General features: G+C 44.6%; 1 protein-coding gene across 1 annotated transcript; it reads right to left on the minus strand.

The window, feature by feature from the left end:
- Positions 1-287: 287 nt before the first annotated feature.
- Lman2l (lectin, mannose binding 2 like) lies at positions 288-24,330 on the minus strand. The gene is given in 11 exon segments (XM_047523451.1): positions 288-1,690; positions 1,993-2,112; positions 5,396-5,510; positions 5,604-5,765; positions 6,846-6,878; positions 18,867-18,949; positions 19,754-19,871; positions 23,153-23,271; positions 24,141-24,174; positions 24,176-24,208; positions 24,211-24,330. Coding segments are annotated over 11 exon segments (1,080 nt in total). The 3' UTR covers positions 288-1,547.
- Positions 24,331-27,694: the final 3,364 nt, after the last annotated feature.

The following is a 27,694-nucleotide window of genomic DNA, read 5'->3' on the forward strand; positions in this document are numbered from 1 at the left end:
AGATAGACAAAACATTTTTTTTTTCTTTTTTCCCCGGTGCTCCCTGGTCCTAAGGCCAAGCTCTAGGTCCCCACCTGTCCGTCAGTGCCCTGGAGCTACCCTGTTCTTGTGAGGAAGGAGTTAGGAGGATGGCATCAGCCTCCAGTCCACCTTCGTCCTCTGGAGCACATAGGAAGGACCCAAGTGCAGCCAAGAAGAGGTGTTGGGCTTGAGGCTCAGGAAAAAGGTCTGGACCTCCCCTCAGCCCACCCCCACAAGCAAGGACACAGAGAAGCTCATGATTGGTTCCAGCAGCCATGTTTAAGAATTCCCTCAGGCTACAGAGGCCCACAGGAGAGGAGTTCTAGGCCTCCATGGAGACTGGCCTGTAACCAACTGAATCACAGGGCAAACAGGTGAGCAGCATGTGACCCCCTTGTCAGGTAAGGCAGTGGAACAGAGGTGACACACAGGGGACAGCACTCAGGCTGTGCTGCTCTGACCATGAACTCTTCAGGCACAGATGATGACCGTCTTTTGCTCTCAGATTTGCAACATGAGAGAAGCAGCTGATTCTTCTCCATTAAGGAAAGTCAAACTCCCCCTTGGGAGGGATCCAAGCCCAGGTAATAAGAAAGCTTCCTTATACTTCCCACACTCAAAACGGGAATCCAAACATCACGATAAACACACAACATGCAGCTAAACAGGTTCCAGAAAGTCTACAAAATCTCCACCTGGTCAGACCACACGATAGATGTTGCTTTCCGTGTCGTCCCTGGACCCAGTCGGGTTCACAGTCAATCTCATGGTGTCCACAAAGTCTTTGAGGCTCCCCTTGACTTGCACACTGTCAAATGTGACCAATGGCTCAAGGGATCTGATTAAGGAGGCCACCAACACACCAACCAAACCAGACCCACATGAGAAAACAAAGGCTAGAGCAATGAGCCCAAGCAGAAAGCCCTGGGGTCACCTAATGAGGGTCAGAAAGCCAAGTTTGCTCCGCAGTCCCAACACAGAGGAATCCAAACATCTCTTCCAGCTTAGGTGGCACGTGTAGAGGACAATGAACAGAGGGAGACACAGAGGAAGGGTGCACCAGGGAAGTTTCCACCCCGATTTCCAAGGAAAGCTCCTCAGGTTGATAGGCTTGGGCAAAAAGCAAAACCCAGGAAACACAGGTCCAGAAGGTGAGTTAGCAGTTTTCTATTCCCTGTGGAGAAAGGCCTGCTGAGTCCAGTCCAAGCTGGGCTGTCCCGTCCTGTTCTGATTCTGCATCACAGCAGCATGTACTCTTTTCATGCCTCTTCACTCCCAAGGGGAAGGACTGCAGGGAAAGGCACATCACAGCAGCATTGTCCTGGGGCGTGTGGCTTCTTGGACTAGGTTAATGTCCCCATGGATGACCATGGGAACACAGGGTCCTTGCATTCAAACCTCCAGTACACAGTCCCTGACTGGCTGCTGGAGGCCAGAGCAGATTCTCCAGATGGTGTGCTCTGGCCAGCAGCTGCTCTTCCACACCTCATGGGTGTTGGTCACAGAGGTGGTGGCAGCAGGAGGGCTCAGTAGAAGCGCTTCCGGCTCTGTTCCTGCCACTTGTTGTAGAGTATGATGCCAATGACAATGGCAAACACAGAAAACACCAGAGAGAAAAAGACGATGAGGAAGAGGGCCAGGCCGCCCAGCGGCGGCAGAGGGGCTGTCACTGAGGAGGCAAGAGAAGCCAGTCAGAATACACGGCCCACCCCACTGGAAGGACCACCTGACTGGTGCCTCGCCCCAGGTTCTGATACCCACTTCTGGGCAGAGCTTAGACCCCTGCAGACGGCTCGATTTTAAAAGCACGCTCTGCCTGCTGCTTCCGTAACGGGAGGACAAGAGGAAAGGCAGACCCATCGCAAGAAGGGACGCTGCCCTGCATGCCGTGGGTGCCAGGCACCCGACCGCATGCACACTGCAGCCTCCTCCTGCCCACGGACCACTCCCCAGGTAGGCCTCCAAGCTCACTCTCAGGCAACTTCATATTGTCCACCGAGGGCAAGAACACGTCTCGATGTAGCTTCTCCTCTTCTGGGGTCCTCTCCACTGTTAGCTCAAACAACTTCAGGGAAATGACGTCATGATTATCTATAAGACAAAGTAAGGAAGACTATTTTAGCCATCGGGAAATGGGGCATCTTAGAGTCAATGTCTTGGTTCAGCTTCTGCTCCATGGTTAACCAGCAGTGACCTTAAAAGATAATTGAGCTGGGGTAATCCCGGGGACTTGGGAGGCTGACCACGGTAGGAAGATCCCAAGTTCAAAGCCAGCTTTAGTAACTTAGCGAGGCCCTAAGCAATTTCGGGAGACCCTGTCTCAAAATAAAAAATAAAAAAAGGGCTGGGGATGTGGCTCAGTGGTTAAGCACCCCTGGGTTCAATCCCCCATAAATAAGGATGGAGAACAGGGCATATTCTATATTCTTCTGTATTTGTTTTTAGCAACAAACGTGCATTACTTGTATAAGTAATACATTCAGAGATAACGTTTATGAGAATTAAATGCCATACCCTAAAGCCTTCTAGCAGAGCGAGGGGGACAGAGCGTGTGGCTTCCCCCTGGTGGAGACCACAGACTCGCATGCAGACAGACACAGCAGGAAAGGGTCTCTTGGCAGCTGCTGGTGGGAGACAGGCAGGGCACAGACAAGGCATGGAAGACACTGCCGCTCCAGACGCCCGGTTCTCCACAGCTCTGGGAATGATTGCTAGTACCTGATACGCCAGATCAAGGAATCAGAAGCTGGACTCCTCGTCCCTTCCCAAGCATCACCCTAAGATTTAAAAGTATTTTGTTTCAATGCACTGGCATTATTCTATTCATGTTCAACTCAACCCATCTTGTCAGTGGGAGCTATTCAAGTTGGCTCCTGCGTCTTTTTAAACAAACTCAGAAGTTTTTTGATATTTTCCTCACTTTTCTGAAAAGTTCCAGGCTTGTACATTTCCTGCCTCAGAACTGGCACCAGCCATTTCTTGAGGAAGTTCTGTTCCTTTTAGTGGGAATTGGTGTTAAGAGACCACAAATGTAAGTGTGAAGGGTACATATTGCTGCAAGGTTGGTTATGGACTGGGGCTTGAATTTCTGATCATTTCTATTATTAGGATACCATCCATGGCTGCTTGGATTACTAGAATTATTTTTCTTTCTTTTTTTTTTTTGGGGGGGGACTAGGGATTAAACTCAGTGCTTTACCACTGAGCTACACTGAGCTACATGCCTTGTTCTTTTTCTTTTTTATTTAGAGACAGAGTTTAAATTGTTGAGGCTGGTCTTGAACTTGTGATCCTCCTGGCTCAGTCTCCCAAGTCACTGGGATCATAGGCATGCGCAACTACACCTGGATGAACTGCTAGACTCTTTAGCAGATCCCCAGATAGTACAAAACTGGATTTATCTTCAACTGGAAAAGTGTTTTAGCTATCAGAACTGAGCTTAAACTGTGGGACAGGATAAAAAGCCAAGGCAATGCTATTCATAATGCAGGGGCATGAGACAGACGGGCAATGTCTCAACAATGTCGCTGCAGTTTTCAAAAAGCAACTGCACAACAAATAAGATGATGCCAACAAGAAAGGCCTTAGAGGAAAGGGGTTTTATATAGGCTGAGAACACAAGACTTGCTAAGCTAAGCCTTATCCCTGAAAGCCCAAGGCAAAGAACTCCTTAGGATAAACAAAAAATTCTCTCCTGCCATTGCTGGCAGCTGGGAACAACTTCCGATTAAGAAGTACATAAGTAAAAAGAACAAAAAAAAAAAAACAGTACACCAGGAGGTCAACATGGAAATCTGTGAGCTCAAAGGAAAACACGAGGCCGCGATTCCAAGCCCAGGCTCCAGTCCCTGTGCTGAGGATGGCCCTGTCCCACAGCTTTGGCCGGCCCAGTAAATCCCTGTGGCAGGAAGCACAGCCCGCCTAGAGCCAGGGCAGGGGGAGTACTGCCAAGGGCACGGAGAACTTCTGACAAGTGATGGCAAGTTCTGCGCTGCTCCCAAGAGGTGCTTATGCAGTGTACGTATCTGTCAAACTCTTCAAACTGGGCACTTCTGGTCTAGGCGTAGCGTACCTCAAAACAGTTTTTTTTTTTTTTTTCCCAAGAAAAAAAGTTAGTTTCCAGGGATTTTAAAACCCCAAGATTTCATTTTAAAAAATCCACATTTTCAGCTTCTCTTGAACAAAGATCCAGGAGATTTGGGCTCATGAGCCCACATTTCCTTTTGACAAAAATGGCTAGAGCTGAGCAGCTGCTGCCCAACCAAAGTGGCACTTGCCTTTCCATCTTTCCACAAGAAAGTTCTATTTGAAAATCAAGCTTTATCCATAATAAGTTATATTAATTAAAGCTAGGGTTGTGGTGCAGTGGTGAAGCGCTTGCCTGGCATCTATAGGGCACCAAGTTCAATTCTCAGCACCACATACAAATGAATAAATAAAGGTTCATCAACAACTAAAAAAATTAAAAAAAAAAAAAAAAAAAAGCAAGTTCAGTCCCTTATCTCTTCCCAAATGGTGTTATGATTGGGGCGATTGGGGCTAACGAGCACACAGGGAATCCATGACTGGGCACAAAGAGAAAGAGACAGAAGAGTGGGGACCAGGCACTGCTGATGCCACAGAAGTCAAGGAAGGCGAGCTTCGGGGCACACAAGTAAGTGGGCTGAGCGAGGCCAAGAGCAGAGCACCGCGAGTAGCAAGGAAGCTAGAAGTAACTCGTGACAGCAAGGTAGAGATGCAGGTCTGAGAACAGCCTGGGAAGGAGACACATGCCCGAGGAATGAAGAGCATCTATACACAACGCATTCTCAGTATGAGCAAAAAGGAGGGTCTGGGGTCAGTCAGAAAGGGATGGCAGAGTTAAGGATGGGGTTTTATTTTATTTTGTCTTCTATTTTTTCAATCCCCCTAGAAATGAACCAAGGTGCTATACCACTGAGCCACATCCCCAGCCCTTTTAATTTTTTAGTCTGAGACAGGGACTCATTAAGTTGCTCAGGCTCGCCTGGTACTTGTGATCCTCCTGCCTCGGCCTCCCGAGTTGCTGGAATGATAGGCAAGGAGAAGGGGAGCTGGGCACATTGGCAGATGCAGGGAGAGGGCCTGAAAGCAGGAAGGGGCAGAAGAGAGGGGGAAGAAAGGCGTGCAGCACCCAGGCTGGAAGAGCCGGCTGGCTGAAGAGGCAAACACTGCTGTGTCAGCACCACCACCTTCCCATACCAGACAGCCTGGGCTGGGGCTCCTAAGGGATCTACATATGAGGAAGCAGCACTCAGAGCACTGCTTCCCAACCAGGCTCTCCCCTCCGAGGGGCTTCACAAGGCCTGGTACTTAGAAACCATACTCAGGGCAGACAGAGTGCACAGAGCAGTACCCGAGAGATCCCCAGTGATGGAGGAGGTGCCGAAGTAGTAGCCCCGGGGCAGGCGGACCCCAGGCACCTCAATGCAGTCCCTCCACTCATGCTTGCCATCGATATCCATCATAATCTAGAATAAAAAAGAAGAACTCAATCAGGGACAGGCCCCAGGAACAGGAGTAAGACGGCCCACACAGTCAGCTGGTCCATGACCGGGACTCACCGTCAAGTGTCTCTTGACATAGCGGATCACAAGGAAGGTGTCATAATGAAGATTGCGGACAATGGCCGTACAGCCCCCCAGCTCTGTGGGCCGCCCATCTCGCTCATGATCATAGCTGAGGGAGCCGTTGTTCACCATGGCTGAGATGTAGGGAAATACCCGCTGGGACACAGAGAGGGAAAAGCAGAGACAGTGAGGAGGAGCGCCTAGGAACGCCCACATTGCAACAAGAATTTTGCACATTACAAGCCAAGTGTCTTTAGCAGACCAGACGACCAAGCCTCGTCATTAGCAGCCCTGAGCACCCACGGCCAAGGTTCACTCCAGGGACATGGACCCAGGAAGCCATGATCTCCCTACTTACCTTCAGTGATTCTCTTTGCTCCTGATATGGGGTGGGCCTGAGAAAGCCCCTGAGAGATTCTGGAGTTAGGTGGATTCTCCCAGAGGACGCCACTTGGCACTTACACATTGTCTAGTGTCAGGGGTTCCCGTCTTACGTGAATATTCCCACCTTCCCAACTATTTCTTGGAGATAAATAATTATTTATTATGTTTCTTCCCAGATCTCCACTTCAGTCCCATTCATCCTCCACCAGACTCCCAGCTAAGTGTTTTGCATATAGCAGGTATTTTGAAAATACCCACTTGATTGGGAAGGGAAATCCTTCCATTCAGGATAGTTCCTTTCAAATTCTAAAATCCCACAAGCAGCATATGATACTAACTGGATGAAGACTCAGAAAGCACAATGCCAGAACCCAGCTGCTGCACAGGCTTAACCAGCCACAATGACTGCTGAGTCAGAAGCCTCTGCAGCCCAGTTAAGCTTTGTTCACAAGTAACTTCCTCCAGTAAGGCTAGTCATGAGGGGGCGAGGGTCCCCTCCACCCCAGGAGAAAAACTAAAAGCTTCCCCGTAACCTGCTTTCCCATCTACTCCAGAGACCTCTAACAGAGATGTAGGAGCCAATTCTTCGTTAGAACTGTTAAACTAACCCTTCTAGAACAACCCCATGCCAAGGCAATGCAGAGAGACAGGGAGATGAAAAGGGAACATAACACAAGGCATGCCACTCCTTGGGGAGTTCCCCTGTCCTAGACAGTCAACATGCAAGGTGGAGATGCAGTCGAGACAAGAGACGGGCTCCTGAGACAACAGCCACATGGACTCTAAGTAGCACAAATGTTGGATGGACACATGGGAATAAGGGATGGTCATGGTGGGTCAAGAACTGAGTACCTGGACTCCTGGAGAGTATCGTCTCTTCTGGGCCTGAGAGGGTCCAGCAGGTTATTAGACAAGAGAGGGCACAGAAGACAGAAGACCAAGTCAGAAAGAAACAGCCATGGGGGAGCTGACCCAGCTGCAATGGATGAACAAACCAACCAAAATCCCCAAACAGAATTTTAGGTTCCATGAAGGGCTCAAAACTATATACAAAATCATATGCACACGTGTTTGTACATCTTTTTGAGAAGGTCTGTTACTGTCATCAGATTCTCAAAGGAGTCCACAAGGAAGACCTCTCTATCCTAAAGGTCCTGAAGCTTCAGAAGGAGTTTTATAAAAAACAGTGTCCCATTGGCCAGACAGGTCCCACGCATGTCTCTGGGAGTCCAACAGTCACAAGCTTGCCTGTTTCCAGACTACTTTATTTCCAGAGCAAAAGGGAGGATGGGAGAGGCAAGCAGGGCTAAATTCTAAATTTGTGATGTCTTTTGCTGCCCAGGGGCCTAGGATACAACTCTCACCCAGAAGACAAAAACCCCACTGTTTGAGGGACTATGAAATCAGCTCTAATTCAAAGGAATCATTTATCCTCTAATTGAGTCAATGGATGTTTATTTTCAAACAACTACTGTCGTTCTCACAACACGTGGGTAAGGAAGCAGCTCTGCAGAACTGCCGTAGGAAAGATTTAGAAAATCATCAGGCTTGAGAGCGTCAAGCTTTGTTCAGAAAACCTCCACAGTTGGAAGGTTCCAGCATCAAGAGAAAGCTACATCAGGTTCAGCCCTGCCCTGTGGGAAGGGCAGGGAAGGGGATGGACCACAAAGCACTCCTTCTTCTAGTACTTAGTGAGCAACCGTTACAAGTCAGGCCCTGTTCCAGAAGCTTGGGTCCAAAGGAAAACAAGACAGATGGGTATCTGCTCTCATGGAGCTGACATGGAAGTGGAAGAAACAAACAATAAGCAGGTAAATAAAATTATTTCAGATGGTGATAAATGCTATGAAAATAACACAGGTAATATGACAGAGGCTGGTGTGGAACCTCTCTCTCTGAGGAGGCAACACCTGAACTGAGACCCAAGTACTTAGAGGGAGGCCACCACAAGATTTGGGGCACAAGAAGCATGAGGTCAGCATACATGAGGAACTCAAAGATGACAGTGTGTCTGAGCTAGTGAGGAGGTGGCTGGTTTGAGTTGGGGGCAGGAGACACAGCAAGGAGTTGGGGGAGGCCCCAGAGCAATCACCAGCTGTTTTTATGCCTGTAGCAGGACATGCACAGGATACAGAAAGGTATACAGCCAAACAGCAGACGATTAAATTGCCATAAAATGACTCTTCTACAGCTATCATTTATAACAAGGGAATTGCAGGCATATCATAGTTTATAGAAATGGACTTCTGAGAAAAAGTTTGCAATTTCAGTGAACAATTAAAGAAAAGAAGGGATTAAAAATACCCTAGGGAGCTCCAATGTCCCACAGCTTGATTCCCATATTACATCTAGTACCAACCCCTTGTCACGAATTTAAGCTGAGCCAAGCGCCATGGTGTCTGCCTACAATCTCAGCTACTGGGGAGGCTGAGGCAGGAGGACTGCAAGTTCCAGGGCAGCCTGGCCAACTTAGTGAGACCCTCTCAAAATAAGAAGGGCTGGGGATCTAACTCAATGATAGAGTGCTTACCTGGCATGGGCTAGGCCCGGGGTTTGATCCCCAGTACAAAAAAAAAAAAAAGGTTATAAAGCTGCAACTTTATAAAGTAACTAGGCAGTAATCTTTAGCCTAAGAGTGCCTCACTCTTTCCAAGAATGGTGTGGCATCCAACTGTAAGATCACTGCTAGGTACAACCAGCACTTCAGGATCACCTGGGGGAGCTTGCCATCTGTGCGTCTATACGGGGCCCTAGTCAGTGTGCCGTTCAGTAGGTCTAGAATGGGGCACAGGAGTATGTACTTTTTAAAAAGCACCACAGCACACTGACGTGCAGCCAAAGAAACGCTGCACTGGCCACAGCCCCATACTCCACAGCTGTCATTTGTCTGCTTCAGCAACTCACAACTTGCCTTCAACTTTTAACCCCACATTAGTAGTAAGTCGTTAAATGCCGGCTTACTTTCCACAGCTAGGCAGAAGTTCCTCAAGTGTTTCTCAGATAGCCACTAATTTCACACAGTAGCAGATTTCCCCCTGGAAAGCAGCCTCTAGCTAGAACCAAAGGCTGAAGAATCACACCAATTCAGGCAAGGTGGTAGTTTCATTCCTAATTTAAGAGTCACCAGAAATGAGGAACTCCCACCTATTATCCAAATGATTATTTGCAGGGTAGAGAAATGTTTTTGACTTGTTGTACTACAAGGTCACTACCAGATCATTTTAGAGGATAATTTTACCTCTACCACTTGTTGATTGAACAATGAGCTTATGGATTCTAGGCTAAAACTCCATGGATCCCAAGTACACAGGAAGTAAATCCTTAGATAGAAAAAAGATGGGCTAAGCCAGACATGGTGGTGCACACCCAAATCATAGCAACTCAGGAGGCTGAGGCAGGAGGATCTCAAGTTCAAGGCCAGTCTCAGCAACTTAGCTAGACTGTCTCAAAATAAAAAATACAAAAGGGCTGGGGATGTGGCTTAGTGGTAAAATGCCCTGGGTTCAACCTCCAGTACCAAAAATAAAAAAAAAAAAGAAAGAAAAAGAAAAAAACATGAGCTGGTGATGTAGCTCATGGTACAGTACCTGTCTTGCGTGTAGACCCTGGGTTCAATCCCAGCATGGAAAAAAAGAAAAAGGAAAAGCACACAGAGCCCCTGTAATCAGGGAGTGCTGGGTTCTAACTGACAGCTACACAACCTGTGTGGACCTCTTCACCTCTTTGAGATTCTCCTGGAAGTAGAGAGAATCATGCACAGCTCACTGGTTAACCACAAGGATAAACTGAGATGTGTTCGGCATTTAGTACATTGTCTGGCATTCAGGAGGAAGGTAATAAATGTTCAATCAATCAATAGCTAAACTAATAAGTTTCTAGATACAAATATTGTTCAACATCAAACATTCATCATTTTTTAAAAAATATTTTAGTTGTATATGGGCACAATACCTTTATTTTATTTGTTTTTTTATGTGGTCCTGAGGATAGAACCCAGTGCCTTACACATGCTAGGTAAGCAGTCTACTACTGAACTACAACCCCAGTCCTCAAACATTCATCATTAAGGGCAGTAATTCTCAGACCTTTGTCTGTCGTGAATCAGTAAAATTTCCAAAAACATTTTTAAGTATTTATTTTATTATTTATGTATTTATTTGTTTTTTGTAGATGGACACAATACCTTTTATTTTTTATTTTTATGTGGTGCTGAGGATCAAACGCAGGGCCTTACACTGAAACCAGGGCTACCAATGAGCCGCCACAACCTCAGCCCCTCCAAAAACATTTTTTTTTGTGTGTGTGTGGTGCAGGGGATTAGACCCAGGGCCTTATGCACGCAGGGCACACACTTTACTAAGCTATATCCCCAGCCCCTAAAAACAATTTGAAGGTTAATCAGTTCAGTGTTTTTTCATTGCATAATAAATATACTGATATACAATAATGCTAAAACAATCATCGATAATACACACCATTTTACAAAAGGACATTTTAACACCAAAAATGAAAAAGGACCATGTAGTTTCATGACACAGTGACTAGATACATTTAGTACTTATGAAAAATTACTGCACTGTTCTGATTCTTTGGCCAGAAGAACTGTTGCCAATAACATAAGTTCAGGAACCAGCATCTGAGAGCCACTCCTTCAGACCAGTGTTTCCCAGGCCAAGTCACTGCAGTCTGCTAAGCTGCCCATCTGCTCTCTGAAATGCAGATGTGAAGAAAAGAAGGATGGGAAAGGAGAGAATGCTGCCACAGTATCTACTGCCAAGCAGTCTGCAAAATGTCCCTGAGGAATCCACTTAAAGAAGGAACAACGGCCAACTTACTGACAGCTTGCCGGGCACTGTCCTCCATACCAAACACACCTGCATTCACTAAGTTCCCACAACCCTAGTGGGTAGCAGTAGTATCCCCATTTCACAGGCAAGAAAACTTATCCCAGGGGCTGGGCATATAGCTCAGTTGGTAGAGTGCCTGCCTCGTGCACAAGGCCCTGGGTTCAATCCCAGCACCACAAAAACGACGACAACAACAACAACAACAACAAAACTTATCCAAGAGCGCACAGCAGTGGAATCAGGATTTGAAACCCAGAGGATGGTTCCAGAGCCCTGACTCGATCACCATTCTATGCTTTTCTATCAACATTAAAAAAAAAAAAAAAAAAAAAAAGTTTCACACGTACTATTAAAAAACAATAATAATAAGGGCGTGGGTCTAAAAAAATACCCTAAAATACAAAGAAAACTGCCAGGCACAATGGTACATTCCCGTAATTCCAGTGACTGGAGGGCTACAAGTTCGAGGCCAGCCACAGCAACTTACGTGAGATGCTGTCTCAAAATAAAAAATAGGGGATGGGGATGTAGCTCAGGATTGGGGGATGTGGTTCAGTGAAAAAGCACCTCTGGGTTCAGTCCCCAGTACAAAAAGAAAAAGGGGGAAAAAAAACCACACACACACACACACACACACAAAAATACTGCAAAATGGTTCCAGATTAAAATACAGGAGAAACAACAACCAAATGCAAGATATAACCGGGGTTCCTTTTGCTGTAAAGAACATAATGTGACAACTGATGAAATCTGAACAGTGTTTAAAGAGCAGACAACAGGGCTGGGGTTGTATTTCAGTGGTGGAGCACTTGCCTGGAAAGAGAGGCACTGGGTTTGATCCTCAGCACCACATAAACAAATAAATAAATGAAATAAAGGTACTGTGTCCATCTACCACTAAAAATATTTTTTAAAAAGGATTAGAAAACAGTACTTTTATCATAAAAGTCCCAACTTTGACCATTTGGCTACGTAAAAGAACTCATTTTTAGGAAAAACACATGTATTTAGGATTAACAAGGCATCACGAAGGCAAGGTACGCTTAGCTAGTTAAGAAAAAATAGGCACACATGCATGAAAACACAAACACACAGACATAAAAGAAAAAACAAAGCAAATGTAGTAAAACACTTAACATTTGAAAGAATCTGGGTAAATAACATTCCAGAATTCTGTCATATTGTTATAACTTATTGGTAAGTATGAAAGTTTTATCCAAATAAAAAAAACAAATCTGGGGCTGGGGCTATAGCTCAGTTGGTAGAATGCTTGCCTCGCAAGCACAGGCCCTGGTTCAATCCCCGGCACCAAAAAAAAAAAAAAAGACAAATCTGAATCTAGTTTTCACCATACCATACTCCAATTTTTCTGTCTGAAAATTTTCAAAAGTGTATATATATATATATATATATATATATATATATATATATATATATATATATATGAACAGTATGTAGAATGGGATGTGATATTTTTCTTTAAAAAAAAAAAAAAGTTGGGTTGGGGTTGTGTCCCAGTGGCAGAGCACTTGCCTAGCACGTCTGAAACACTGGGTTTGATTCTCAGCCCTACATATAAACAAACAAACAAATAAATAAATGTCCAAACAACTAAAAAAAATAGTTAAAAAAAAAAAAGTAAAGAGTTTTCTTTTTCAGCCTATTCTGGTTTTTCTGTAATGAACCTTTATATAAAAATAACAAATAAAATCAATGGCTCTTGTATAGATGTTCTAGAAGCAAAGCTTCTCCCTCATCTCCCTCAGTGGATCACTCACTGCCTTCTAGACAAACGGGTCACTTTTTAGCTGCAGGTCCCACAGTACTCTTACCTAGGCCTGTATGCAGGAATTTGGATAGGGACAGAGTAACTGAGCAATGCCCGTTTTATTTAGAGTGGGTATCGTGATCAGTGAGATTCTCCCAGTACAGGGCGGCATGAGAAGGCTCCATAGCCCTCAACTCCATGAACCCACACTGGCGACTCTGATCCAGGTCTCACAGCTCCTCAACTGGAAGACATGGAAAACTGGAACTCGCAGGCCCACTAACTGCCATAAGACCATCATATTCTTGAACACTATCATGATCTAAGAAACTCAAGGAATCATTTTAATCTCATTTATCATAGTTGTGGTCCCACTAGAACAATCCCAAATCAAGCAACTTGAGGACTAATGGAGTACTCCAAAATCAGGAAACTTTAAATTGGGGGTTCAAGTTCATAGACCACCCACCCACATTACTACAAGTGCCAAGTTTCAGAATGCTGCCTCATCCACAGGGCCTGATTTCACGACTGCCATCATTTCAATCCACACAAATCCTTTCTGTTAATGAGAAGAGTCATCAACTCTATAGGACAAGAGATCCTGCTTATCCTTGTACTTTGGGGAGTGTAAACCTCCTAAAATTGTATATCAACTCCTATTTGTGCGTGCATCTTTCTAAGCAGTCAAACCCCAAAGGGTCAAAACCCAAAGGGAAGGCTGACCCAGAGCAAACCCCACCCAGAGCACCAGCTCTTGCTCTCTTCTTCTCTTGCTTTCTGTCAAGAGACAAGAAACACATCTCCTTCTCACCTTCATAAGCAGAAAGCCATTCCACTTCCGCACTTCCCTCCAAAGCCAGTTCTCACCAGCGAAGCCCAGCTCAGGATCTACTCCCCTCTAGAGTTGGCCCCCATGTGCTCTATAGGCCTGACTTCCAGGAGTTTCTCTCAGAAAGTGTCACTCCACCTAACACAGATAAAGATTTTAAATCGCATGCCGTGGGGTGATAATAAGAGAACCTAAGTCATGGGACTCCTTTAATGATTTGAAGATTCTCTATGCCAACAGTAAAAAGACCAAAGTGAAATGGTGTATTCAAGAGAAAGCCTTGGGCTGGGGTTGTGTCTCAGTAGTAGAGCACTTGCCTAGCATGCAAGAAGCACTGGATTCAAGTCTCAGCACCACATATAAACAAATAAATAAAAATAAAGGTCCATCAACAACAAAAACAGTATTTAAAAAAAAAAAAAGGATAAAGGCTTGAGGGAGTATGTTTTTATTATACTTCTTTATTCTTTGGTGTGGTGCTGGGGATTGAACCCAGGGCCTCATGCTTGCTCAACACTGCCTCTTCCACCAAGCTACACCCCTAGCCCACAATGTATTTTTACTTATTTTTTTTGTTGCTGTTTTTAGGGTTTGTTTTTGTTGTTTTTTGGATACAGGGATAGAACCCAGGGGCATTTAATTACTGAGTCACATCCCCAGTCCTTTTTTTATTTTTTATTTTGAGGCAGGGTCTTGCTGAGTTGCTTAGGGCCTCACTAAATTGCTGAGGCTGGTTTTGAACTTCCAATCCTCCTGCCTCAGCCTCCAGAGTGGCTGGGATTACAGGCGTGCACCATCACACCCAACCACAATGTGTTTTCAAAGTGGACAGCAAAGTAATATTAATTTTCTCCCAATTCAGAGGAAAAACAACCATTACATCAAAAAAATATAAATATACGGGGAGTGCCTTACAATACTTGACCTAGGAAGATTAGAGAGCTTTTCACCCCACTCTCTAAACAACTGCTTCTGCCTCCACTGGGTGAGACCCAAAGATCTCAGAGAAGAACGAGCGTCAAACCTGCCAAGGGCTGCACTTCTGTGCTCTCATCAACAGGAAGTCTCTTGCTATTACTCTCATTTCAACAGAAAAGAATGCAAATGAGTTCCCAGCAATTCTCACTACCATCTGAGTTCAAATGCACCACCAATGATCATCAGCTCATGAACTCATAGTGCCAAGAAAAGATGATTGGGTCTTCTTTAAATCAAGTTTTAAAATAACAGTAATACTAAGATATAATTCACATACCATGATTCATTTACATATATAGTTTCATGGCTTTTAGTACATGCAGAGTTAAAGAGTAATGATCACAACTGGTCTTAGTTTTATCAACCTAAAATGAAACCCTGTGCCCACTAGGAGTCATTCTCCACACCCACCCAAGTGCCCCAACCCTTGACAACGGCTAATCCACTGTTTTGTCTCTGGAGGCTGTCCTAATCTGGACATTTTATATACATGGGATCATATGGCCTTTGGTAACTGGCTTATTTCACTTAGAAGATGTTTTCAAAAGTCATCCACATTGAAGCACCTATCACAACTTCATTTTTCATTGCTGAATATTCCACCATATAAATATATCATGTTTTGTCTATTCATCAGCTGATGGACAAGTGAGGTGTATCCATCCATCTTTTGGCTGCTATGAACATTCGTACACATTTTTGTGTAGATGTGTTTCCATTTCTTTGGGGTATTTACCTATGAGTGGAATTGCTGCATCATATAAATTCTATTTATCTTGAACCATTTTAAGAAATACCTGCTTTCCAAAGCAACTGCACCCTTTTATATCTCCATTAGCAGACCACTCTACAGCCTTGTCAACACATATCATCCATCTTTCTTATCTTAGCCATCCTGAGTGGCTGATTTGCTTCTCCCTGATGGCTAATGTGAGGAGTATTTTCTCATGTGCTTGCTGGCCATTTGCTTATCTTTGGAAAAGTATCTAATCAGATGCTTTGCCCATTTTTTAACTGGGTTCTTTTTGAGTTGTAATAGTGCTGTATGTTCCAGAAAAAAAGTCTCTAACAAGATATGTGTGTATAATTTCTCTCATTCCATGTGTTGTCTTTTTACTTTCTTGATGAATGCAAATTTTTAATTTTGATGAAGTCTATCTTCCTGTCATATCTAAGAAACCACTACCTAATCCAAGGTTATGAAAAATTAAACCTGTATTTCCTTCTATGAGTTTTATAGTTTTAAATTTTTGGGGGGGCACATGGGGGTAAACTGGGGATTGAACCCTGTGGATGTGAGTCACATCCCCAGCCCTTTTTATTCTAAGACAGGGTCTCACTAAATTACTTAGAGTCTTACTAAATTGCTAAGGCCAGGCTTGAACTTACAATCCTCCTGCTTCAGCCCCCTGAGATGCTGGGATTATAGACATGCATTACCATGCCTGGCTATAGTTTTAATTTTTAAATCAGATCCTTGATACATTTTTATTTTTGTTATTTTTGTTTTTTTTCTTTTTTTTTTCTTTTTTTTTTTTTTTTGAGGGGATACTGGGGATTGAACTCAGGGTCACTTGACCACTGAGCCACATCCCCAGTCCTATTTTGTATTTTATTTAGAGACAGGGTCTCACCGAGTTGCTTAGCACCTCACTTTTGCTGAGGTTGGCTTTGAACTTACCATCCTCCTGCTTCAGCCTCCTGAGCTGCTGGGATTACAGGCATGTATCACAGCACCCAGTTATTTTTATTTTTTTATAATCCTGGGGATTGAACCCAAGGGCTCAGGTAAGGTAGGTATTCTACCACTGAGCTAGCTACATGCCCAGACATTTCTTTTTTTTGGTACTGGGGATTGAACCCAGGGGCATGATGTCACTGAGTTACACCACCTGATCTTTTTTCTATATTTTGAGACAGGGTCTCACTAAGTTGCTTAGAGCCTTGCCAAGTTGCTAAGACTGGCCTTGAACTTGTAATCCTCCTGTCTTAGACTCCCGAGTTACTGTACCACCATGCCTGGCCCTTTCTATTTTATCTTGAGACAGGCTGGCTAAATTGCACAGGTTAGCCATGAATTTCTGATCTTCATGCCTTAGCCCCCAACAAGCGAAGATTACAGAATGTACCATCATGACTAGCCTCCAATTTCATCTTTTTCAAGATTATTTCAGCTATTCTGGGTCCCTTATGGATTACAAGAACAGATTGTCAATTTCTACAAAGAAGCCAGTTAAATTTTTGATAAACAGGGATTAAGCCTACTGATCAACGTGAGCAGCATTACCACTTTAACAATTCTAAGTCTTCCAATCCATGCCATGGCATATCTTTCTGGTTACTCAGGTCTTCCTTAATTTTTCTTCCTTTTCTTCTTCTTTTCTTTTTTTTGGCCAGGGATTTAACCCAGGGGTGCTCTGTCTCTGAGCTAGATCCCCAGCCCTCTTTTCCTTTCTTTATTTTCCGGAGGCAAGGTCTCACTAAGCTGCCCAGACTAGCCTCACAGCATCTTGAGCTGCTGGCTTTATTGTCATGTACCACCATGCCCAGCAAGTTTTTTTTAATTTCTTTTAAAAGTATTTTGTAATTATAAAAGTTTTTTTGTCACTGTCAAATTTATATCTAAGTATTAAAATACTTCTTTTTGATAATAATGTAATAGTTCTTTCCAAGTGTACAGAAATGAAATTGCTTTTTGTAACTTTTTTCCCCCCTGTACTGGGGATTGAACATAGGATACTGTACCACTGAGCTACATCCCTACCCTTTTTATTTTTTTCACAGGAGGCTAAGGCAGGAGGATCACAATTTCAAGGTCAGCCTAGGCCATGTAGCAAGACCCTGTCTCCAAATAAAATAAAAAGGGCTGGAGATGTAGCTCAGTAGTAGAACATCATGAATTCAATCCCCAGTACCACAAAACACAAGAGACAGGGAAAGCCAAGTTTAAAACTCCCATAAAGTTCCAAAGCTCATAGCTCTTACTATGGGCTTCTAACTACCACTAACACTCTGCAGTCAGCAAGACCACTAAACTAGTCCCAACTGTACCCTCATCAGGGTCCCTTAGTACACATGCCCCTTTAAAATCATGTCCACACCCTCCAGAGGTACATAATCCCTCAGAACCAGGCCTCCTGCAGTATGTGGTGAGGCAACTCTGGCACCGATCTAAACAGTAAGCGTATGAATAGTAAAGAATGCAAGCTGGACAGTTGTCCTGGAATTGTGCAGCTCGGCAAGACAGCTGTCCCTGCCATTCTTTCTAGCCTCATCCCTATCAGACGCTCCTTCACCTCCTCACACTCATCTTCCCCTCTCTTATTTTAGCACCTTAAGGTACGCTTTTCCCTCCACATGGAACAATGTCTCCTTATCCTGCAGACCCCAATGTAAACATTATTTTCTAAAGGAAGCCTTCCATGGCCACCACCACCCCATTAAAGGTTGGAGTTCCTCCTGGGTCCTCCCGTGGTGCCAAGATTCCCCACATCACTCTCCATGTTAGAGTGCAGAGACCATACTAGTCTTACTAAGTCCCAGAAGGAACACAGAGAAGTAACTCCAACTGACCCACAACAAAAGGCTATCCTCCTAACTCAACTCTCACTTCGTTCCATCCCCTCTAAGGTGAGTGCTGTGGGAAACATAACTACTAAATCCGGGTGTTGCATGTACGATGATCATTCTGTAAGTTTAAAATTCTTCATAATAAACCTTTGCCAAAAAAAAAAAAGGTCACTTCTGCCTCCATTCCTAATTCTATCTTCCTTGTGAAGTATTATTTACCTACAGGATATCCAGTGACAACCTGCCATAATAATTTGCCCCCATCTGATGGCAGTGTCATAGGACAGAGAGAGTATAGCCTGCCAGTATATGAAAGTACCAAATAATTCTTAGGGTCAGCTGATAAAAAGCAAGCAGCTCTGCCCATGACCAAGTACTGGGTTCCATCGAAATGCTGGGATTCCATCAACATTTTTTATTTATAATCTTTCCAATAGGCGAGAATTACTGTTCAAGTCTGAGAAAAGGAAGAAGAAAAAGATACTGGAAAGGGTGAGCAAGCTGCAGAAGAGAGCTCAGCAGTGATGGATTAAAAGTTAGGGGAGCAGTTACACAAATTCAGCTGCTCTGGTGCTGGTCTAGCAGCCAAATCACCAACCAGCCAAGTGTGCTCAATTTCAGTGGCTACCTAATGTGCATAAGAGAACACTGTTAGCACCACAGAAAAAGTGCCCGTTCATGACTGCTATTCTCAAAAGACTGTGCAATCGTAAACAATTCTCTCTAGAAAAAATACCGACATGGACATTAACTTCAGAAGTTTGACAGATGGAGCACCCCTCGCTATCTGTCCCCTCGGTTCCCTCCTGCACAACACTCCTGAGGGAAAGAACTGTGATGTCAGTGCAGCTGACCTAAGCTCTGACACTTGCCATTACCTCTTGCTGCTTCTCCTCATTGGGGTAGGTGTCTACAAATACTCCCAGCCCCACAAATTTGTCCATGTTTCCAAACACAGGCCCTAGAGAGAGAGAACAGATGATGAACAATGAAATAAAGCAAAGAGTTGATAAAGGAATAATATCTCACTATGATGAAGGAAAAGGTGGAATTCAAATGACTCCCAGGCCTCTCAAGATGAGAAAACACATGTAAAAGCACCAAGCAAAGTGCATGGCCTATAATAAGGGTCCAGTAAACACCAGCTGTTTGCTGTTGAAGGCAGGGAAAGAGAAAAGGCCACTGCAACCTTGTTTAGTACTATGGCAGCTCCCAGAACCAAACTAGTTGCTAAGGTGCCCCTACAGAATTCTGCTTCACAAACACTTGGTGAAGATTATGCTCCAGAGAGAAATGAATTCCCAAGTTCTACGTCTTATTGCAAAAGAGATCAGGTCAAAGCAGGTTGAGCCTGCCATCTACTTGGAGCAACGGCTCCCACGCTGCAAAGAAAAACAGATAACTCTTCTCTGGACTTAGAAGTGCTGAGAGCACTCACTGAATGTGCCAGAAGAAATCAGCTCACCACTCATCAATGCTCAGGAGAGCCAGTGCTTCCATCCAGCTGATAGGCCAGGCTTCACAGGGAAACTCAGAAGGAACTAGCAAGCAAGAAATTACCCCCAGGATGAGTTGATTTCAGCTGCTAATACGCAGCTAATAAGGGCTAATAAAGAACCAACCCCTTCTGGAGACAACACAGGTCAGTGTGTCCACAGACATAAGGGAGGGGCAAAACTGTGGGGAGGAGCCTTCTCAAAAAGAGGGCACATGAAAACGCAGGCTTTCACACCCACACAAGAGCAACTGAGGGAGGACCCTGTACCTGGCTGCATTCGATCCTTCGTGTACCAGATTGCCAGGCCATCCCCATGTAGATTCTTCTTCCCTTGTCCATGGATCTTGAAGTGCACCTGCAACTCCCAGTCTCTCAGGAAACATGGCTGAAGTGAAAAAAAGACACTGGAATCAATAAGAAATAGGAAATACGAAACCCCTCAACCCCTCAGCAGCAGTCTACAGACTTGGAAAACATAAATGCAGGTAACAAGGCTAAGGGTTGAAACTGAAATCTAAGGCTTGTGACATGTTTGCATCATAAAATTAAAGCAAAGAGTTATGCGACTGTTTAAGATATTTAATATAATGGGTGAACAAATCACCTAATCATATTCAACATCTCCCAAGAGAAAGGAGAGGACTCCACATTTGGAAAAGAGAAGTTAGACTACCATGATCTTACATTTACCCAGTCAAGTATCTCAGCCTATTGAGTACAGATGACTGAATATTCATTTGCACCTTGGGATCATTCCTCTGAAGAAAGACTTTAAAAAATCAAGTTTTAAAGACAGGTCAAAGCCTTATTAATTATGAAGGAATAAGAAAAGCTAAGTCATTATGGAAAGGATTCCAGGAATAATTAGCAGATGCTATAAACAACTCTAATTAGCTAGACTTGGCCCTTTGCCAAGCTGAGGGGCAAGCCTGAGTTCCCACAAGAAGGGTGAACGATAGTCCCCCAAACCTCCATGGCATAACCAGGAAGCATAAATGTATCAGGGAACACCTCTCCCATCACTGGGCCAGCCTCTGGTGATGAAACATTAAGGACGTGGGTACTAATCAAACTTCTGTTGTTCTCTTTTTGAATCATGTCTCAAAACCTTAAAATGTAAAGGAGGCAAGCAGATGGTTAAGTGCTCTGAATAGCTGAACAGTTTCAAGGAGAAACCCCAGTTGGTACAGAATGTGGTTTAGGGAGGCTCATGGTTAGAGTACACTGTGGACGAAGATGGGAAGGAGCAGCAGACCAGCTGGGTTCAGCCAAAGGCTCTCCAAACAGATTGCTCTGGTTCTTGAGCAACAAACTGCTTGACCATTTTCAGTTTTCATTTTTAAATTCTGGGATATTTTCCAAAAGCATTAGTATTAGAGGAATAAAGTCAAAATGAAAGGAGATTGAATGCTTCTGCTTTCAGCAGAGAGCCCTGAAATTCCCGATAGCTTACCCTGTCTGAAGAGCCCAGTCCATGTCTTGTCATTTTGGGTTATTTCTCTGCTGTTTTACTTAGATTTTAGGGCAAGAGTGAAATTCAGTGACAGAAATCTGCCCACAGATTTATTAGTAGGTAGATATTATGTCCCTAAGAAGAGGGCCAGAGAAGTTCACAATGAGCTGAAAGATACCTGTCACAGATTCTTGGCCTCATGTGGCACAATGCCATACTGTTCTGGATTATGTACAACAGTGGTTCTGAAACTTTGCTGTGTAGTGGGTTCTCCTAGAGGAGCTATTTAAAATCCCAATGGCCAAGCTGCACCCTATTCCAATTAAATCAGAATCTCTGGGGGTGGAACCCAGGCATTGAACCCAATGGAGAGCCTCAAACAAATGTATCTACTCAAATAACTCAGAAACAACTCCACAGCTCATTCTGATGGACAAGTAGTTGAAATAACAAGTATCAATCTAAAAAAGGGTAGGAAAACTAGGTCCTAGAATACAATTGCTGCTAAATGAGCTATGTAGAGAGATAGGAAGACTGCAGCAAAGCATCAAACCTTGAACATATTCATTTAATTATCCATAAGAGCCCCATCAATGAAATTTTTAACATGTTAAAAATGACACATATTTCTGTCATCATTCTAACTTTCCAAAAGTCTTTTCATGTATGTTGTCTTATTTATTCTCACAACAACCCTGGTGGGCAAGTATAACAGGTTATTATTAAGTTTGTTTGGCAGATGAAGAAACTGAAATCTGAGAGGTTAATCTGCCTAGGGCTCACGATAGGTCAGTGACGGCTGGATTCCTCATTCAGGTCCTTCAACTGCCCTTTCCATCTTTCACCATGCTCTGTATGTGGTTCGAAAATGAGCTCAGCACTAAAATCTGGGTTATGGGGTCAATTTGAACAGATAGCTCACAGAGAAACTTTTCTTACCCCTCTGCTCCAGAAAAAGAAAAGGGAAAAGAAACAGTTTCTCTTTTCTGAGGTTCACTCATCTCCATCTAATGAGAAAAGCCATGGAAAAGTTTAAGATTTTTTTTTTCTTATTTATGGGAGTCCAAGAGAACAAATCAAAGGATGCCAAAGTCATCCCCAAAAGTAATGTGGTTTTAAAGGATTTAGAAAGAGGCCTGGAAACCAAAAAGAAAGCATTATCTTACACTTGTACAAAATCACAGTGCAGCCACACCAGGAATACTGCATTCACTTCTTGTCACCATACCTCAAGGAAGACAATGTTGCTAGAAAAAGTCCAGAGAGGGACAGATAAAATGACCAACATCTCTCGGTGACTTTCATATGAAAATAAAAGTTTAAATTAGACTCTTCAAACTGAAATAACAAGGGAAGGCTACTGGGGTAAAGTGAGGTATAAATTATTTGTTTGTTTGTTTGTTTATGCATGAATGCATGCTAGAGGGGGAACTCAGGACCTTGCACATGCTAAGCAAGCACTCCACCACAGCTATATCCCCAGTCCATATTACTTTTTGAGATAAGATCTCACCATCTCTCTTTTTTTTAAGATCTCACTATCTTGACCCAGCAGGCTTCGAACTCCTGGGTTCCTCCTGCCTTGTCCTTCTAAGTAGCCAGGACTACAAGTGAGCTCCACCAAGCCCAGCTCTGGGATAAATTTTAAAAAGCACTCTTTCACTGGGATCCAGAGACACATGCCTGTAATCCCAGCAGCTCAGGAGGTTGAAGCAAAGGAATCACAAATTCAAAGCCAGCCTCAACATCTTAGTGAGACCCTGTCCCAAAATAATAAATAAATAAATAAATGTAAAATCAAAAGGGCTAGGGACGTGGCTCAGTAATTAAGTGCCAAGTGCCCCTAGTTTCAATTCCTGGTACAAGAGGGGGGTGGGGGGAGGGAGGGAAAGCACTACTACTTTACAAAGTTAATTTAATAGGATATAGGACTTATTAAACCCCCAAAAGGGGTACTATTTAGTCTGTCAGGAATTAAAGACATTCCTGAAAACAGATTCAAAATGACTTATTTGTTATAATAAGGGCAAAAGAGAGCATGTCCTTAAATAGCTAATTTATTATGAAAGTCACAACAATCTCTGAAATAATAACACTTGACATCTACAGAAGACAGAATACTGGGAACAGACAGTAAAATTAAGTCAATATGCCACTGCTGAACTTTTCAGGACATTCTGGGTCACCAAAACAAGAGGGAGAAAGATTCTTACCACCCGGTTCCACAAGGCACCCTGTTTACTTTGCATGTCAGGAGTAAGGCGGATATACTGGGTCATTACCATGGCATTGCCCATCAGATTCCACAGTGAAGAACTGCCTGTGCCCACACCTATGGAAAGGAAGTAGATCAGCTCATACTTCTCAGCACCACAAAAAGTCACACAAAAACTGAAGCCTGTTTTATATTTTTTTTCTATTTCATCTGATTTCATCTTCCACCTCTGTCACTAATGAATTTTTGCTGATCCTATTTTTCTTCATTTTCTTTTCTTTTCTTTTCTTTTTTTTTTTTTTGAGTTGGGGGTCTCACTATGTTGCCCAAGCTGGTTGCGAATTCATGGTTCAAGGGATCCTCCTGCCTGTTTGGAGTAGCTGTGTCTACAGGCACTTGCCACTGATCTGTCCTCTTCGTTGTTAACTGCACCAATCTTCAGGAGGATGAGCTATGCTTTAGGGGACTATGAACCCTAAACTGAGCAAAGCTAACCAGCCTCTGGAAAAAAGCTCTTGCTCTGGAAAAAAGTAGATGTTTTAACCAGCAACCAAAAGTAACCTTCTTTCTCGCTCTGGCCAAGTTCTGCCCCAGTTCCTCCTCATGCTTTATTTCTAACACATCCACAGCTCCATCCTGATAGGGCTCTTGCTAGTGGCCCTCGATCATCCCTCACTATTCCCGGTCCTCTTTCCTTCCTGCACTCCTCTGGTCCAACTCCGAGCTCCCCTTCCTCCGGGCCTAGGCTGGTGGCATCTGAGAGCCCTACCTAGACCTACTAGAAACTTCCAGCGCTCGGGAAGGAGGGGGGCGGACCCCTGCCCTTCGGACCTGTGGCTCTCAAACGTGGCGGGAGTCCCCGGGGGCTCCCAGGCGCGCCGGCAGCTTCCTGCGGACCGCGAAGCCCGCTTCGGCCCCCTCACTACCGGTGCGCTGAGGTCCCGAAGCCCTCCCGCTGCGCGACCACCTCGCCCCGGGCGCCTCACCCTGGTAGGGCTTCGACAGCGAGTGCTCCCGTTTTCAAGTACTCGAACGTCTGACCCGCCCAGACCTCGCCGTGGGCCCCTGCCCAGACCCCAACAAGAGGAGAAGAAGCAACATCCTGGACCCATCCCAAGCCGACAGACGCCGCCGCCACCGCTGCCACCACCCAGAGGGTCTCAGAGCCGCCGCCATCTTTCCCACCGCCGTCCCTTCATCAAAAGCCCGCCCCGTCGCCCAACCCATTGGTCCATAGAACCATCTGGCCCGCGCCCCATTGGCTCTTGTCGAGTCCCCGCCCCTACAGGTGAACATCTCACCGATTGGCTGGCTTGCGTATCAGTTGCCTTGCCAACCCAGGAAAGGGGCGTAGCCGAGTGGTCCCAACTCCCTTATTTGCATTTGTCCTGAACTTCACTGAGCCTGTTGGGTTACACTGTGATTTCGGTTTTGTTTCGGCATTCTATAGTAAATTTAAAGAGAGAAAACGTTTTTTTCCGACCCCAAGCTAACGTTTGATCGTCTGTGTCACAATGTTTTCCTGACTGTATGGCGCTGTCAGGAGGATGTAAAACCGAAAGAAGAAATAGAAAATCCACAATGAAGTAACTGGAAAATTATCAAATTTACTGAAGAACAGCACTGCAAACCAACTTAACCTGATGACATTCATAGAAACTCCGCCCAACAACAGGGGAAGACGCATTCTCTTCTGGTGCAAATAAACCAACCACGAATGTGAAATAATTGAAAGCACACAAATAATCATTCTCTACACTATCGCTTCCTTTACATCCCTCCTTTCTTCTTTTTCCTGAGCCATAGCCTGTATCCAGACTGGTCCTCTAGGCCACCATTCCTCAGGTGGCCACCAACACATCTAAAACCATCTAATATGGTTATTGACAGTGTTAAAAGAGTCAATATTGATAGCGTTCGTGGAATTGTCCCGCTATGCAGTAAGTACTATCTCATCATCATCATTGTTATTAATGGAGCCCTGAGGGCTTGCCATCATCTTCAGCGAGGAGATTCAACCTGGCACACAAAGCTGTCTGTCCTATGGCCCTGGTGGTGGCCTGACCTTACTGCCTGCCTCCACCTACATTTTCCAGCTTCCTCACTCACTTTCCCCCTCTTTTTAGCAGCCCACTTCCTCCTGCCCACTTCCTCCTGGAGGAAGTACAAGCCAGGGCTTGTTCTACTCCCTGAGCTCTGAATGTGCTCCATGCACATCTTCTACAAAGTACTGGCCAGCTCTGTGTCTGTGTCTTCCCAGAGTCTTCGTCACAGTTAACTCTTTCCTTCCTGAGCATACATATATTTTAAAGAGAAATTTGGTATGAGACTGAATTATAGGACTTCGACTTTTTAAAGCTGTCAAAACCATTGATCTCTTATACACTCCATACATAGTTGATGTGTAGTGACAAACAGGAATTGCAATGAATCTATTTATGTCCTGCCCTGCATTCATGGTAATCAATTACCATAGGATGAAATCCAATCTACTGAGCATAGCATTCAAGGCCCTTCACAACCTGACTCAAATAAGACTGTACACATGTCTATTAAAATGTGTGTCACTGGAATTATGTAACTCAATTAGCAGAGTATGCATTTGTCTCCCCAGCAAGGCGGGGAGCTCCTGGACCACAGGAAGCAGGTCTTACTCAAGTCCTATGCCAGGTCCCACCCACTTCTCCACCCGCTAACCCATCACCAGTAAGGGTTCTAATTGTCTGAAAAATTAGTTCCATTGTGTTCTCTATCAGCTGGATTTTCCTTTTTCTTTTTTCTCCAGTGTTGGGGATTGAACCCAGGGTCTTTTTCTTGCTAAGCAAGTGCTTTACCACTGAGTTACATCACCAGTTGGATTTCTTTTTGCAGGGAAGGAGGGTCTCATAATCTGTCCAGGCTGGCCTCCAACTGGTGATCCTCTTTCCTCAGGCTCCAGAGTTTCTGGGACTATAGGTAATAGCCACAACTCCTGGCTTGGGTTTTTTTGTTTGTTTGTTTGTTTTTTGTTTTTTGTTTTTTTTTACAGTGCTGGGGATCGAACCCAGGTCCTTGTGCTTGCAAGGCAAACACTCTACCAACTGAGCTACCTCCCCAGCCCCCATACAATTCTTTATGATGAAGAAAAGGGGAATAAAGAAGAAGAAAGTGGAAAAAATTAAAATAACAAAAAAAGAAGGGAGTACAAGGTGAATGCACCAGACAATAAACCAGATGATTATGTCCCACCTGTTGCAATAGGAAGAATAGAACCTTTATCAATGAGGAAGGTATCAATAAAAAGGAATGGAGTCTGGGACTTTAGAGAAGCAGGAGCCAAGGGCATCATCAAGAGGAAGGATGGAGGAAGAAGGTCTTGTCTGAATTCCTAAGGAAGGATAGAAGTGGGTCTCATCCTGGAATATTCTAGAACAGGGTGGTCCTTTAAGATTAGCCATTTCTCAGAATGTAAAGTGAGGAGGGAGCACAGAAGGATGGGTGAACTTTTTACTGCAGTTACTTTCCAGAAGCACAGGATTCAAACAAGTTCAACACTGTCAAGGGTGTGGAGGGTCCTAGATGGAAGAGGAAGGGGAGTCATGCCCGCCCTCACACACAGAGAGGCTGGGTCTGGTCTTGACCACCATCCTTCCAGCTGCCTCGTAGGTCCACCTTTTCTCCATGGTCGTACCACCCATGATCTAGGACTGCACAACTCACAGCAAGGAGCATTCATACACAACGCCAGCTGTGCATTCCAGTAGTTCTGGGTGACTCCTGAATGTGTCATCTTCAAGCAGAACAGGCACCTCCACTCAGGTGCACCTTGAAACTTGATGCCCCCCACCCCGTCCCATCACAGAGGCTCCAAGGCAGCCTCCTGGTTCATCCTTTCTTTCCCTCCCACCCTTCACTTCTAAATTCAGATCCACCTCCACCCTAAACCCAGCACTCAAAGCAGGGGCTAACAACAGAGTCTCTCAAATGAGGTGCAGCCACGCCCCCTCCTCTGGGGTCTGCTGGGACCTTCAGGGCAGGTCCGTCTGCAGCCCCATAGTCACAATGGATCAGGTCCCATGCCCTCGCACTTCCAGAACGCCAAGCAGACCCTGAGACACAGGAGTAAATGCCTCTAACACTTCCTAGCCAGACACTTCCCCTCAGTGACTTTCAATACTGGCCTCTGGTCAAGCCACCATCAAGTATGCTGGAGTAATTTGAAATACACAGATGCCTGTCATTTGAGTCAGTAGGTCTGGGATAGGTATCAAGAATCTGGTTTTGGAAAATTCATTTAATGCAAAGTTCAATTTTCAGACTACAGGCCATTCACATCCAGTGTCTCATTCAACCCCCCACAAGTTGCTTGGCGTGTGGGCTTTGAATGCCATTTGTAGCTGGGTGTGGTGGTGCACACCTGTGATCCCAGCAATTTAGGGGCCAAGACAAGAGGGTTATAAGTGCGAGACCGGCCTCAGCACCTTGACCCAACTCTGCCTCAAAATAAAAAATGAAAAGAGCTGCGGGTATAGCCAAAGGGTAAAGTGCCCTGTGTTCAGTT

The sequence above is a fragment of the Sciurus carolinensis genome, chromosome 13, assembly GCF_902686445.1.
Source record: "Sciurus carolinensis chromosome 13, mSciCar1.2, whole genome shotgun sequence".
Lineage (NCBI taxonomy): Eukaryota > Metazoa > Chordata > Mammalia > Rodentia > Sciuridae > Sciurus > Sciurus carolinensis.